Source organism: Thamnophis sirtalis, unplaced genomic scaffold (genome assembly GCF_051295495.1).
Source record: "Thamnophis sirtalis isolate CommonGarterSnake01/CBP01778 unplaced genomic scaffold, rThaSir2_p1.2 scaffold_3, whole genome shotgun sequence".
NCBI classification, from domain to species: Eukaryota; Metazoa; Chordata; class Lepidosauria; order Squamata; family Natricidae; genus Thamnophis; species Thamnophis sirtalis.
Genome location: NW_028261383.1, coordinates 120,002,080 through 120,016,669, shown reverse-complemented (window position 1 = coordinate 120,016,669; position 14,590 = coordinate 120,002,080). Strand labels below are relative to the sequence as shown.

Genomic DNA, 14,590 nt, shown 5'->3' with positions numbered 1-14,590 from the left:
GTCTGGGACAGAGAAACTGGTCCAAGGTCATGCAGCTGCCTAAGACATGACTAAAACTTATGGTTTCCATCTTTTTTAGCCTGGTGCCTTTAATCACTATGCCAAACTGGCTCTCATATGAAAAAAATAAGAGAGTTTTGTACAGGTGGCTTAATAAAAATATGCCATGGAATGGAGTCCTCAACTTTTCTCCAATGCTTATTTCTAACTTTGGACTTTGATTTGTTCTTCAGTGTTGCATGGCAGTTGTTGTTGATTTCATCATTTTAGAGTTTTAGTTATTCCAAAGTTTATTATATAAACATGGCTATATAATTCATGAAGACTACAGCAATCATTTCGTTTTAAAGGGCCAAGTATTTGGAAGGAAACGGGCTGTCTTTTAATGATTGTTTATGATCCTTGGTTAGATAGCAGACAAATAAGGAGAATGCTTCAAAGATGCAGAAACAAGACAAACATCAGTCTTTTTCTATGCATGATCTACAGTTTAGGCACATTTTGTTGTATCTGTTTCATTGATGCTTTTCAAAATATGCCAATTCCTGGTGGATCATTTCTAGTCAACATAACTCCCCTTGAGTTCTAATTAGGCAAAGGTATTAACCTTTGTCCCAGACTATTAAATCATTTCTGAGTTTTGTTCTTTTTTACACAATTTCATTTTTGCTGACATGCGTTACTTATAGAAATCACAGCTATTTATTGCAAACATGTCATGGGTATGGAAAGCATATTCTCATATTAAAATAGCAATAGAAGTAGCACTTAAGACTTATATACCGCTTTACAGTGATTTTCCAGCCCTCTCTAAGCAGTTTTACAGAAGCAGCCTATTGCTCCCAACAATTTGGGTCCGCATTTTGTCCACCTTGGAAGGATGGAAGGCTGAGTCAACCTTGAGCCTGGTGAGATTTGAACTGCCAAATTGCAGGCAGCCGCCAGTCAGCAGAAGTAGCCTGCCAGTAGTGTACTCTAACCACTGCACCAATGTACAAATGATCACTCCCATAGTTGGATTTTATAATATGAAGGTTACATAAGGATATTTTCATAAACATATAAAATATCCTTATTTGTTAATATTTAGTATTACATTATCTTTTAGTACTAGACCAAGCTTCAATTTCATTGTGCAATTTATTTATTTTTTGCTCTGAATTGGGCTAACCTAAAGTGAAAAGATCCAGAACTAAGGAACAAATGTAATGTTTAATGTTACTAAACTCTTGTAGACTTTTGTTGTGATGAGTGGTGAGTGGTGAGTGGTGATGACTTTGATTCCAGCCGCAACGCTTGTTACTCTGGTTTTGCTCAGTCCTGCTCAGTTTTATATATCTGCATGCATATTTTTTTTTAAAAAAACTGAATTAGAATTTTAAAATACTGCAACTTTGACATTTTGATTGCAATCATCAACATTATTACACTCTCAGCTAAACAGCTATATTTTCCTTTGCTCTGTTCAGACTAGAAGAACATTTTCCAGTACATAAACAGTAGCAGGAACATCTTGCAAATAATAATTCTTTTGTTTTAAATCAACATTTATTCTTGCTATGCATAAGGCAACACAGGTCCTCAGGAGGTGAAGGAGATGCACAATGAAGTTACCCACTGCCTAGCAAATTATATCTGAACCATTCCTCCGTAAGGACTCTTCCAGAATACAGTACATTAATTTGTCTTAATTGACCTCTGGAATCTGGTTATGTTGCAAATAAGAGCTTTCATTTGTCAAATGCAGGAATATTAATGTGATTATACTATGTTAGGAGGTCTCAGGTAGTGCTAAAAGTCTGAGCTTTTTGAAGTGATGATTTCATCCCCCCCCCCTTTAAAATGTCAGAACCCTCACAATCCTTCCTGTACTGGAAGCACACAAGAGAGGAACGCAATAAAGAAAGTCTGCACAAGCAGGGACGGGATTATGAACATCTGAGTAGAGGTAGTCCTTGACTTACAGCCTCAACTGAGCCCAAAATTTATGTTTTTAAGTGATACATTTGTTAAGTGATTTTTGCCCCATTTTATGACCGTTCCTGCCACACTTATTAAGTGAATCACTGCAATTTATTAAATTAGTAACACCGTGAATATGACGTCCCCACTGACCTTGCTTGTCGGAAGGTCACAAAAAGTGATCCCATGACCCCGGGCCACTGCAAATATCATAAATATGAGTCCGTTGCCAAGCATCTGAATTCTGATCACATGACCATGGGAATTCTGCAATGATCATAAGTGTGAAAAATGGTCACAAGTCACTTTTTTCAGCATTGTTGTAACTTCAAATGGTCACTAAAAGAACTGTTGTAAGTCAATGGCTACCTGTACCTGTATCATGATCTGATCACCTTATGGAGGGAACAGTGTACTAGGAGATTCTTTGTAATAGAACCTTTGAACAGAAGTTAATTTGGGAAAAATTGATTATGTTGGGAGGAGACGCAACATCAGAAGAATAAAAGCTTCTAATTCAAATGCAGTGAAAGCTCACAGGGACTTTTGAGTGCTCCTAATGTTTGGAAATTGAAAGTTGAAAAATTTGACACACCTGAGCTATGGCATTGTATACAGTTTCACCTGCCACCCAACTAGCTAAGCTGGGTGTCAGCAACCCATCGCTCCAAAGCCACATGCGGCTCTTTCGTCCCTCTGATGTGGCTCCCTGTTGGGAGATCCCACCATGTTTCCCACAGAAAAGAAAACACCAGGAGCCACAAAACCTGGATAGGTTGACTGGGGAGTCATGTGACTGGGTGGGAGTGAGTGGATGTTGAGTTGGCCATGCCCACTCAGGTTTTGTGGCTCCCAGTGTTTTCTTTTCTATGGGAAATGGGTCCCAACGGCTCTGAGTGTTTAAGGTTGCAGACCCCTGATCCAGTAACACTCATCATGGTCAGCCCACCATCATCCCCAAAGAATATAACTTCCCACTTTCATCAGGAAAAGAGCATGTACTTCTGATAAAACTATAACAAACTTTGCCATATTCTTATAGATTGTGCTTCTCTTCCCCTTCAGGAAACTGCATTGCACGAGAAACTACATCCATATGAATCTCTTTGCTTCGTTTATCCTCCGAGCTGCAGGAGTTCTAATAAAAGACAGCATAACACGCAGTACTTACAAGTTTCTTTCTTCAGAGTCAGAAAGGCCAGCTGATGAAAGTGGATGGATTTCTTCCTTGAGTCCAGAGGTATTGCAGCAGGCACTCTCAGTGCTCATATTAAGTGACCGAAGCAGCAAGAGTGATGTCTGTTGTTGCCCACATCGATTTTTAAATTCAGAAACAATAAAATAGTTGCAGAGTTATATTTTCTGACTACATTCATTTGTAGCATTTATATGATGCTCATCCCTTGTTTACTGCCTGAGATCTAATAGCTAATTTTAAGCAACAATAATTGATGCACAAAGGCAAAGTCAGAAAGCAGATTAAAATAGTTTTTGTCTGTATATATTGTTTATTGACTCCTATTCTGTTAACTCTCAGAAAAACTAGCAATAGCCATAGCACCTAGACTTATACACTTATTTACAGTACTTTACAGCCCTTTCTAAGTGGTTTTACAGAGTCAGTATATTGCCCAGGGGTGGGTTCCTGCTGCTGCTACTGCTGGTTTGCTCAGGGATGCACTGCGTGTGTGCTTCATGCTCGCGCTTGATGCATGCATTTGATGCGCACATGCACAGTACTAAAAATGCTTCTGCACATGTGCAGAAACAAAAAACAAAATGGCGCTACCTATGGTGCCACTGACAGAACCAGTTCGGGGGCATGGCAGGCCGAATTACTACCTACTCAGCCAAACTGGTCCAAACCGGTAGAAACCCATCTCTGATATTGCCCCTTATTTTACTGACCTCAGAAGGATGGAAGCAGGGGTGGAATTCTACCGGTTTGGACCAGTTCAGGTGAACCGGTAGCTTTGAAGATCAGCTGGGTGTGAACCATTTCATTCCCACTAGCAATTGGGCCTGCCCCCCAGGCTTTACCTACCTTTATCTTCTTCGCTGAGTTGCGTAGTAGAGTAGATTGCCGTGCCTCAGCTTCCGAATTGATGCGCACTCAGCGAATCAATTATTTAACAGGTAGGATCCCATCCCTTGAGCCAGTGAGAATTGAGAATTGCTGGCAGTCGGCAGAATTAGCCTGCAATAGAGCATTCTAACCACTGCGACACCACAACACAATAAATTAAAACATGATATCCCAAAATGGGGCAGTTTAAAAGACGGAAGAAAGAAAGAGGAACAAAATTCAAACACTAAAGTATGAGTTTTCAACAGCCCTGCTTAGTATTAGCAACTCTTTTCCTCATGGACTTGAAATGTAATGTCTGACCAATTGTTTCCAGGAAAGTAGCATATATTCCTGCAGCCAATAAACACAAGGGCAAAATAAGTTAATCCCTACTGGGATGCTGCACAGTGTTATTAATTCTTTTTGTCTCATTTTTGCAGAAACTAGCTTTATGCAAGATGGGCCCTCTTTTTATGCAATATGTTGTTGGAGCAAATTCTTACTGGCTTTTAGTGGAAGGAATTTACCTCTACAGGTTATTAGTAGCAACTGTGCTGTTTGAGAAACATCAGCTGCTGAGATACACCTTCATTGGATGGGGTAAGCTTGGATTTTTCCAAGGGGAAGATAGACTGATAGGTTTACATCTTTCAGTCAGTTTCATGATTGGTTCAGCTATTCAGCTGGGACGAGTCAAAACTAACCTTTGGTTTATTTCCTGTTAATTATCCTGTTGAAAACATTTCAGTCAGCATAGGAAACTAAACTTGCTGTGTATTTTTACATCAAATTATTAGGTAAATGCAAGTCTTAAAGTTTGCTGCTGCCATTATTTGCTTGGAGACTTTCAAAGCACATGTAAACCAGAAGGCAAATATCTATGAACATATTTGTTGAGTGGAACAAGGAACAAACTCTAAAGAAAACAAAATTATTGAGACCATTGGCCTTTTCTTTATTTACATAACTAGTGATAATCCCCATATATCAGCTATCCTTGTTATAGTGATTTAATAATATATTAGACTGTGAAATTGGGAGAAAAATAGAAGGCCATTCTAACCAATCAAACTAGAAGAAATGCTTTTAACTCAGAACACTTGATATGGTCAGAAATTGTATTAGGCCTTGTCATACAAGAATATCCACCTCTTGTTTTTCCTTTCAGGTTCTCCAATTTTGTTTGTAGCTCCTTGGGGAATACTAAAATACCAATTGGAGCATAACGTGTAAGTTACTGCCTTAAATATTCCCTTAATCGGTTTCATTGTTTCTATTCTTGCCTTTTTTGTGCCAATAGAAAAAGAGCCTTTTGTTTATTTTCCCACAATGTTTAGATTAAAGATGATCAACCATTTGTTATGGCAGCTGCATTGCTAGGCAATAAGAAAACTTTTTTGCAGCCTCCTAAACACATTCTTATTAAGGGCATAATTTTAACTTTTAAAAATATATCAACTAGAAAGGTTAGAATGCAGCAAAAATCACTTCTATGGCCTTCTCCAGATTGAAAGAGGAGCAGAAAAAGGGACAGAATAGAAGAAACAGCACGAAAGGACAGAAATTTTCATCATGTTAAAACAGAAATCAGATTGCAAATATGTATACCAGTACTGACACAAAGATATGTTGGGCTGTGAATAATCCTAAACAGATGGCAAGACATTGAGATTAGAGTCAATGCATGTTTATCCAGCCAAACAAGAGACTACTGGGCTTTGGCCATACTTAGAGTTGGGCTGGAACACCAAATGTGATAAGATAATTCTTGTGAATGATAAAGAAGGGAAAAACGTAATCAACAGCTCTTAGGCTCTTCATTCTTAATGTTAAACCAGTCTAGACTCCCGGGATAGGCAACGTTTGGTACTCCAGATATTGTGAATTTCCAACATCCCATGGAAATACAGGTGATGGTCAAAAATGGGAGGAATTTCAATTCAGTATCATCCAGAGATAGAAGGTTGTCTCCTTGTGTCTTTTTCTAAGAAATTAAGAATGTAATTCTGTACTGTTCTTATCTGGAGGTAGATTCCATTGCAGTTGCAATTTGCTTATTTGTAAGTAAGCATTATGGGATCTTAAAGTTTAGAAATACCCAAGGACAATTTTTTTTAAAAAAAATATTATTATTATAATCACAACAACAGAATGCGGCCAGTTGTTTCTCTGGATTTGGCATTGGTTACTAGTCGGGCCCCACCCAGGGGCCTAGGACGTCGTAACGTATTTTCGTAATATGCATGCAGATCCAAGCAGTGCGGCTTTTTGCATTTGACTGATGGAGATTTTGTCAATTTTTAACTGTTTTAAATGTAATTCCAGTGCTTTTGGAATAGCATCCAGTGTGCCAATTACCACTGGAATTACCACTGCTGGTTTGTGCCATAATAGTTGAATTTCAATTTTTAAGTCCTGGTATTTTGCGATTTTTTCCTGTTCTTTCTTGGCGACCCTGCTATCACCTGGTATTGCGATGTCTATGATTGTGACCTTATTTTTCTCAACCAGTGTGATGTCTGGTGTATTATGCGCCAGTATTTTGTCCGTTTGTATGCGAAAATCGCACAAGATCTTGAACATCTGATTTTCGGTGACTTTTTCAGGCTGATGTTCCCACCAGTTTGTTGCTGTTTTAATATTATAATTTTTGCACAAATTCCAATGGATCATTTGTGCTACTGGATTGTGCAGCAATTTATTATTTAAATTTATTTATTATTATTTATTATTATTATTTATTTTATTTTATTATTTATTTTTACAATTTATTATTATTATTATTGTTGTTGTTGTTGTTGTTGTTATTATTCACTCAATATATTGGCAATCTCCATTCCCATTATAAATAAGAAATAATGTTATAGTCTGCTACAACCGAAACCATCAGAGATGTTTTTTAAAGGCTAAAAAAAGGGAGGGGAAAATTTGGGATTTGCATAATAACAGAATGAGTTGGAAGGGACTTTGGAGGTCTTCTAGTCCAACCTCTTGCTCAGATAGGAAACCTTACAACCATTTCATACAAATGATTGTCCAATGTCTTCTTGAAAACCTCCAGTGGATTATTTTTTAGAAACCAAGAAAGGTTAGTGTTGGTTCAAGTCTTCCTTCCAAAATCCCTTGCATATCAAGTTTAGTTTTAATTTCTAAAGTGTTGCAGAACTGAGAACAAGTTTTGAGTCTAAAATGATCCAAAGATATACCTTATTTATATTATCATCCTTTGTGAAGACTAGTGATATAAAAATCTAGATGACACTTTTTATACTATGCCACAAACAATTCTCATGAAATGGAGATCAGTCCATTGCTGGGTTTTGAATATTTTGAAGAACTCCTGACTCCTCTTCTTCTTGCTATTGATCCTCTGGTCCATAACACTATGTTCCTTTTCACCAGAAGACTGATGGATGGCTATCACATTTTGAATCAGGTGTCAGAGATTCAGAATAATTTTTAACAAGTGATTATAGTTTCGTCCTTCTACAATGAATAAATGAGTTCAATTTCAGAGGTTCTGAAGAAATCTCAAGAGGAAGGCTGGAGTGCTAAATTTTGTTTAAAATTGTGGTGGGCCATTGGAGGAAAAGTGTATTATCTATTCAATGGATTATTTTCCCAGAGAACAAAACATAAGATCTTAGGAAGGGATGAGAGATCTTGTATATAACCGCAGTTCTGCTGATCTTCCTTGAAACTTTTAACTCATATGAGTTTTGATACAATTCTATAATTCATCTTGAGTTTTAAAAACAATAATAACAAGCATGGTTCATTGTTTGTTATTACATGAAATAATAAAATGTTATTTGTTTTCTAGATGCTGGTCAACAAATGAGAACATGATAGTCTGGTGGATCATTCGAGGACCCATATTATTTTCCATTGTTGTAAGGATCACTTGTTTGCAAATCATAAGTAACATCAGGTCATCAGTTCACATACAGGCCCTCCATTTACATAGAGTTGCCTTTCCAATGTAAGAAAGACACGAAGAATTCCTATTGTCCTGCTATCAGGTTTAGGTAGCAAATATGTAGTTCAAAAGACTAGATATTTGAAAATGTTATATCTTATATCAATGTGAAGTTGTAATTACTCCTTAACAGGAGTCCAGAGTTGTCAAGCAGCAACTTAGTAGGGAGGATCTATGTCCAATAATTACTATCAACATTATAAATTAGTAAGAAAAACATGTTTATTTATTGTTTTTGTGGAAATACGACATTCTTTATGTTCAATGATATTTTATATATATTTTTCTTCTGTAGCAGCCACTCAGCCACTAGTACTAAATCTCAGCACTTTTCTCTTCTTTTTGGTTCACTACTACTCCTTTCCTTCCCTGATCTCCAATTACTATTAGTAAGCTATTTCAAAGTAACAAGCAGGACAGAGCAACAATATTGTATAGGAAATACTTGAAAGCCAAGATTCAATACATTAAAATTGTTAAAAACAGACTGAATGGTGTTTCTTGCAGTTGTCTTGCCTTTAGGAAATCCCTGATGGAAATAATTTTGTGGACAAACAAAATTTTAGAGATACCAATTGTAATGTGTGGTGTGTTTTTTCTAAGGTTAATTTCTGCATTTTCCTGAACATTCTGAAACTGTTACTTTCCAAACTTAAAGCTCAGCAGATGACTTTTCGTGACTATAAGTTCAGGTAGATATCACTTTCTTATAATTTTCTGCACCATTTAAAAGAAAACACAGGCTGGATTTGATTCACAGCCATATGGGAGTCTATATATTTGGCCAATATTGTAATACATATCTGTTTGACGTTTCACTCACCTGATAATGTAAATGAAAATCTCCAAAGATTTATATCAATGTTCCTCATTTTTTGCAACTTTTAGATCTATAGACTTCAACTCCCAGAATTCCCCAGCCATCTACAGATCTTAAAGTTGTCAAGATTGAGAACCATTGATTTACTTTGCTAAATGCATTTGTTATTAAAGGTCCAGAAGAATCTTTGCTGTTTCTTTTAGAAGAATGTGTTGCTTTTAAAGAAGCTGAAATTGCAACAAAATGGATACTAAACTTAAAGTGAAAAGTGGGACAATAAGCTGTACCAATCATGTTGCATTTTGGATAGCAAGTTAGATGGATTCTCACGACTTTGCACAGAATGCAAGATTCAACAAACAAACAAATCCACAATTCCAAAATGTAAATCTGATATGATATGATATGATATGATGTGTGTGTGTATGTATGTATATGTATACACACACACACACACACACACACACACACACACACAATATGATTGATATATATACACATACATATATACATATACATATACATATATGTTGTGGCCCAGCAGGATCCGGTTGAGCTGCTGATGGACTCGGATAGCGAGGAACCATATGAGTCTGCCATGGAAGATGTGGAGGATCCTGTGCAGGGTTCAGATTCAGAGCAGGGACCAGAGAGGCTGGTTGGACACCAGGAGGCGCCTGAGGCATGGAGCAGTGGGGAAGATCAAAGGCAGTTTCTCCCTGAAGCTCAATTGAGAAGGGCTGAGAAACGCAAGCAGCAACTCCGTAGGCAGACTCATAGAAGATAATTACGTTCAGGTGGTTGCAGATGGGCCCCTCCCAAGAGAGTTTATAAGTGAGGCGTTGGGAGGGGACATTTGCAGGAAACAACCGTTCGAACTAGTAGTGAAGAAAATCTGTCTGTATTCTAGCTGTGTCTGTTCGTTCGGATTATCTGCGTTGCTTCATTTGAATTATCTGGGTTGCTGCCAAACGATTCTATTGAATGTGAGTTGTCTGGGCCCTCAGCCAAAGGATTTTTATCTTAGTAGTTAAATAGTGGCAAACAGCCAAGCCTGTGTTCTGGTTTATTCACAGGCCGGGGGGTGGGTGGGTCAGAAAACACACACACACACAAACACACACAAACACACACACACACACACACACACACACATGTGCATATATATATATGCTGGTCTTGTTGTATTCGGGTCTTTTCCCAGGTAAGATTGACCAACGAAGGCCCTGTCTGTCACCTTGAAAGGGAGAAACAATTGGTTCTAAAGTTACTCAGACATTGTTCCAAGAATCACAGGGTTGCAGTCTTATTATGGAGTTATCACTAATATTAATTCCAATCTAATATTAATCCCAAATCAATGTCTCGAGGAATTGACTGTTATCATTCAATTATGTGTTTCTTGTTGAGTTTTATTTCAAGAATTTAATTCATGTTGGTGATTGTTTTTATTTTAAGGTTGGCGAGGTCAACTCTTGTATTAATACCTTTACTTGGAATTCATGAGATTATTTTTAGTTTCATCATGGATGATCATGTTGAAGGATTCTCCAGGAATGTCAAAACCTTCATTCAGCTAACCATTGGCTCTTTCCATGTAAGTTTGGGAAGTGTGATGGAAGTGGGTTAAACAAATTTAACATCAACTTTACAGAATACAGATGTGGAAAAATAATAATCAAAAACCATTATCATGGCTCATTAATAAATGATGCATAATAAAAAAATTAAAATATAATTTAATACATATTTTTAAAATAGGATTTGAGGCAAACATTAAACTTTTACTACTGAATAAACAACATCTAGTATAATCTTTAAAATACCAGCATCTCGTTAAATTATTTGTCTAGAATTCTTTGCAAACTTAACATGATTTTTCAGTGGTGTCACTTCAATTATTTGTTAAGAGTTTTTTGAAACAATCTTCAAGTGACTGCCAAATTCAAATTTGCTATGTTTCCTTATAAGTCAGAGGAACAGATTTGGCTAATATGTATAATAATAATTCCTCAATTAGCAATGCCTTCAATAAACTGAATTTTTGTTACTTATCAGACAAAACAACAACAAAATAAACCTAGTTTGTCATTGCTACCAAAAAAGAATAAAAAACTTGTGAAGAAAAATCACATGTGCAGTATTTGGCTTAGTCTATATTTATATAACAATATTAGATTTATATCAGTCCAATATGGATAGTTCTGAAAATATAATTTTAAAACGTGCATAATAAGTGGGGGAATAGAATAAACTGATCTTTTGGAAAACATTTTAAATTTAATGCTCACCTTTCAAAATTCCACAACCACATTCTAGAATCTAGACAGATGTAATTCAACAGGCATAAATATAATGTGTCCTAAACTTTAGATTACAAGTTTTCCTGCACAGTGTAAGGTTAAAAAAGTCTGATTAGGGAGAAATGATATATTATATTGTAACCAACCATAGTGGTTTAAAATAGCAAGCCAGATGTTTCCTCCAGCAAAATGTTCAATGTAAAATTAAGCAGATTATTCAGGAAGGATACAGGTCGAAACCTTTATGATCGTTAAGAGGCAAAAACGATTCTTGAGCAAGAGGAAGATAGTTGCATTTATGTTCAATTTGCCATCATGATGGCTCATATTTCAGGTAGTTTTTGTAAAAGTTTTCTCTGATTAGATAAATTCCAAGTCAAATGGTACTTTGTCATTTGTTCCTCAAATCTAATTGACTTTCTCTTTCTCTTCCAGGGTTTTCTCGTAGCACTTTTATATTGCTTTTATAATGGCGAGGTACATCATCTTTTTCATTTCTCATTGTTCAGACCTGCATCCCAACCCCAGTTGCTCAGAACACCCTGGCTTATAGTTCTTTGATGATCATTCAGTTATGGAAAATTGATTAAAGAATTATTAATTTTTCCATCATATTACTTGTAATAGTTGAAAAGACCTGGCTTGATCCAGCAAGTTGGCCACCTACTTGCGAACAGATGAACTTGTGAGAAGCATGCACAATCTGTCATACTACGCAATTAGCCAATAGCCTTCCTGGAAGGGCCTCTGTTTATGGAGAGAGGGTTTGCGCTGCCCATTTCTCTAGTAGAGAAAAGCAGACATAATCCAAGTTGAGAGAGCAGATTCAAGTTTTGTTTTTCAGTGATTTTTCATGCTCCTTTGCAAAATGGTGTAAAATGGATTGTAGTGATATTGGGAGTGTTGGGAGGGAATGCTTTACTATTCCCATTTCCACATTAACTGGTTAGATGCCTTTTACTTGTCATGCAGAATTACTGAGGCAAAATAAAAATATGACTAGCCGATGAACTCAGATGAATATGACATTGTTTAATCTGGTGGATGTACATACAGTTGAATGTAGAGGGACAGAAATCAGTCATTCAGTAGAGGTGGAGCTCTCGCCTCACAAGTAGGAGGTTGTGAGTTCGATCCTAGGTAGAGGCAGATGTAGGGTAATATAGCAATAGCAATAGCAGTAGACTTATATACCGCTTCATAGGCCTTTCAGGCCTCTCTAAGCGGTTTACAGAGAGTCAGCATATTGCCCCCAACAATCTGGGTCCTCATTTTACCCACCTCGGAAGGATGGAAGGCTGAGTCAACCCTGAGCCGGTGAGATTTGAACCACTGACCTGCTGATCTAGCAGTAGCCTGCAGTGCTGCATTTAACCACTGCGCCACCTTGGCTCTTAGGGTCTCCTGCTTGGGCAGGTAGTTGGACTAGATGACCTGCAAGGCCTCTTCCAACTCTGTTAATATGTTAAAGGTAATCACCAATAGCCATGCTATATAATAACTATATTGTGTTGGCAATAGCATTAAGATTTATATCTAAATGCTTAACAGTGCTTTACAGCCCTCTCTGAGTGGTTTACAGAGTCAGTATATTGCCTCCAACAATCTGGGTCCTCATTTTACCAACCTCAGAAGGATGGAAGGCTGAGTGAACTTTGAGCTAGTCAGGATTGAACTGCTGGCAGTCGACAGAATTAGCCTGCAATACTGCATTCTAATCACTGCACCACCACAGTTCTTATTTAGAAGATTCCCACTTGGAAACGGCTGTTATAATCCTGTCAACTTTTTTCCCTTTTCCCCCCAGGTAAAGGCTGAATTACGCAAGCAGTGGTCTCGTTTCTTGCTAGCAGACCCCTTTGTCTATATGCCCTGCTTTCTTGGAAAGAACATCAAGCACCTAAGGAAATGTCCAAACAAGCAGCATTTGGGCAATAACGATCCCTCCCTTGAGGTGATGCAGCCTCCCAAGAAGCAGGCGGCCAAGGTGAGAACATGCTGCAATGCGGAACGAGGCCCCACAGCAAGACACAACCTCAGAGCAAGCGTTTCTGACAGCAGCGAGGAAGAAATCGCCAATGGGGAGACCATTGAAGAAGCTCTGGAGGAAAACGAGGGTTAGGACTTTAAGAGAAAAGTAAATTTGTTGGGATCTATCTTTTGCATGGAAGCCACTGGAATTAAAGATCCAATGTAAATGGCAAAATGAAAGCGGCTTTGATACATCTCCTCTCTGCCCGCCGCCCCCCAATCCATTTTTCATTTTGTCAGTAAAAAAATTATTGGCATAGGCTAGGAGCCGCAACAGGTCATTTTTCTTAATTCTCAGGAACTGGATCTGGTATCAACACTTCATGGGATAAAGGGAACACACACACACACACACACACACACACACACACACACACAGTGAGAGAACCTGCTGCTCTTTCTGAAACCTCCAGTATTAGGTCCATCAGAGTCTGACTGCTACTCTGACTGAACCAAGGATCTGATCCCAGGAGGCTGCACTTCAGGACTACAAAGACCTTTTATGATACCACTGAAACAACTAGCTAAATGCTTGTGCCTATACATCTGAAAGTGTATTTTTCAGCCTTTGCTAAAATAATAGTTAAATCAGAGCTATCATGTTTTAGGACACAGTTATTAATGCTTTGTCTTTCAATATACTTTGCAAGTCCTAATTTCTGTTATCCTTTCAATATACCTATAAAGCAAATCACTATGACTTCCATTACACAATTAGAACATTAATTTGACTTAAACCAGAACAGAAAAATCTGAGAAGTTTGAAACAGCCGGATGAAATGAAAGAAAGAAAGAAAGAAAGAAAGAAAGAAAGAAAGAAAGAAAGAAAGATAGATAGATAGATAGATGAGAGAGAGAGACAGACAGACAGACAGACAGACAGACAGATAGATGATAGAGAGACAGGCAGACAGACAGACAGACAGACAGATAGATAGATAGATGAGAGAGAGAGAGAGATGGGGCACTGCGGGACTGCTGTATGAATATCTTATTTCTCAAATAGCCAGACAAGCTGAAATACAACTTAAAAAGGCAAGATGAATCAAGGGAGTTGGCTAGCAGTTGGAAAGGATTCATTTAGGATTGTGTATTTGTTGTTTTTGTTTTAAAGGAAGAATGACAGAAGCTCTTGCCTCTTTCATCTCTGCCTATGTTTCTTCTCCACATTGTCCTCAACTCTACTTCTTTCCAGAAGAGAGAGAATAGAGGAACTCCAAGCTCCAAAGTAGCCATGCATTCTGGATTCATGAGAAATGCTAGGTTTCTTCTTCCACCATCCTGGGTTTTGGGTTACTTTCAGTTCCTGTTTTTTAATTTTACTGCATGCATTGGCCAGTAGCTGGGTACTGCAGTGTTTTCTCTTCTTGCCAGTTGATGGCTTTTGCTCCTTGCTCCACAGATTAGGTTTATCTAATAAGTATGGA

The 14,590-nt window shown here is 37.6% G+C and overlaps 1 protein-coding gene across 1 annotated transcript in view; it reads left to right on the top strand.

The window, feature by feature from the left end:
* Positions 1-13,343, top strand: part of GLP2R (glucagon like peptide 2 receptor) — a 36,947-nt gene extending 23,604 nt beyond the window's left edge. Inside the window, exons 7-14 of the mRNA XM_087709838.1 lie at positions 3,028-3,202; positions 4,471-4,630; positions 5,199-5,259; positions 7,854-7,923; positions 8,613-8,701; positions 10,288-10,426; positions 11,568-11,609; positions 12,940-13,343. Coding sequence (XP_087565964.1) covers positions 3,028-3,202; positions 4,471-4,630; positions 5,199-5,259; positions 7,854-7,923; positions 8,613-8,701; positions 10,288-10,426; positions 11,568-11,609; positions 12,940-13,254 — 1,051 coding nt within the window. The 3' untranslated portion in view covers positions 13,255-13,343. The remainder of the gene's footprint in view (positions 1-3,027; positions 3,203-4,470; positions 4,631-5,198; positions 5,260-7,853; positions 7,924-8,612; positions 8,702-10,287; positions 10,427-11,567; positions 11,610-12,939) is intronic.
* The last annotated feature ends 1,247 nt before the right edge of the window (positions 13,344-14,590 follow it).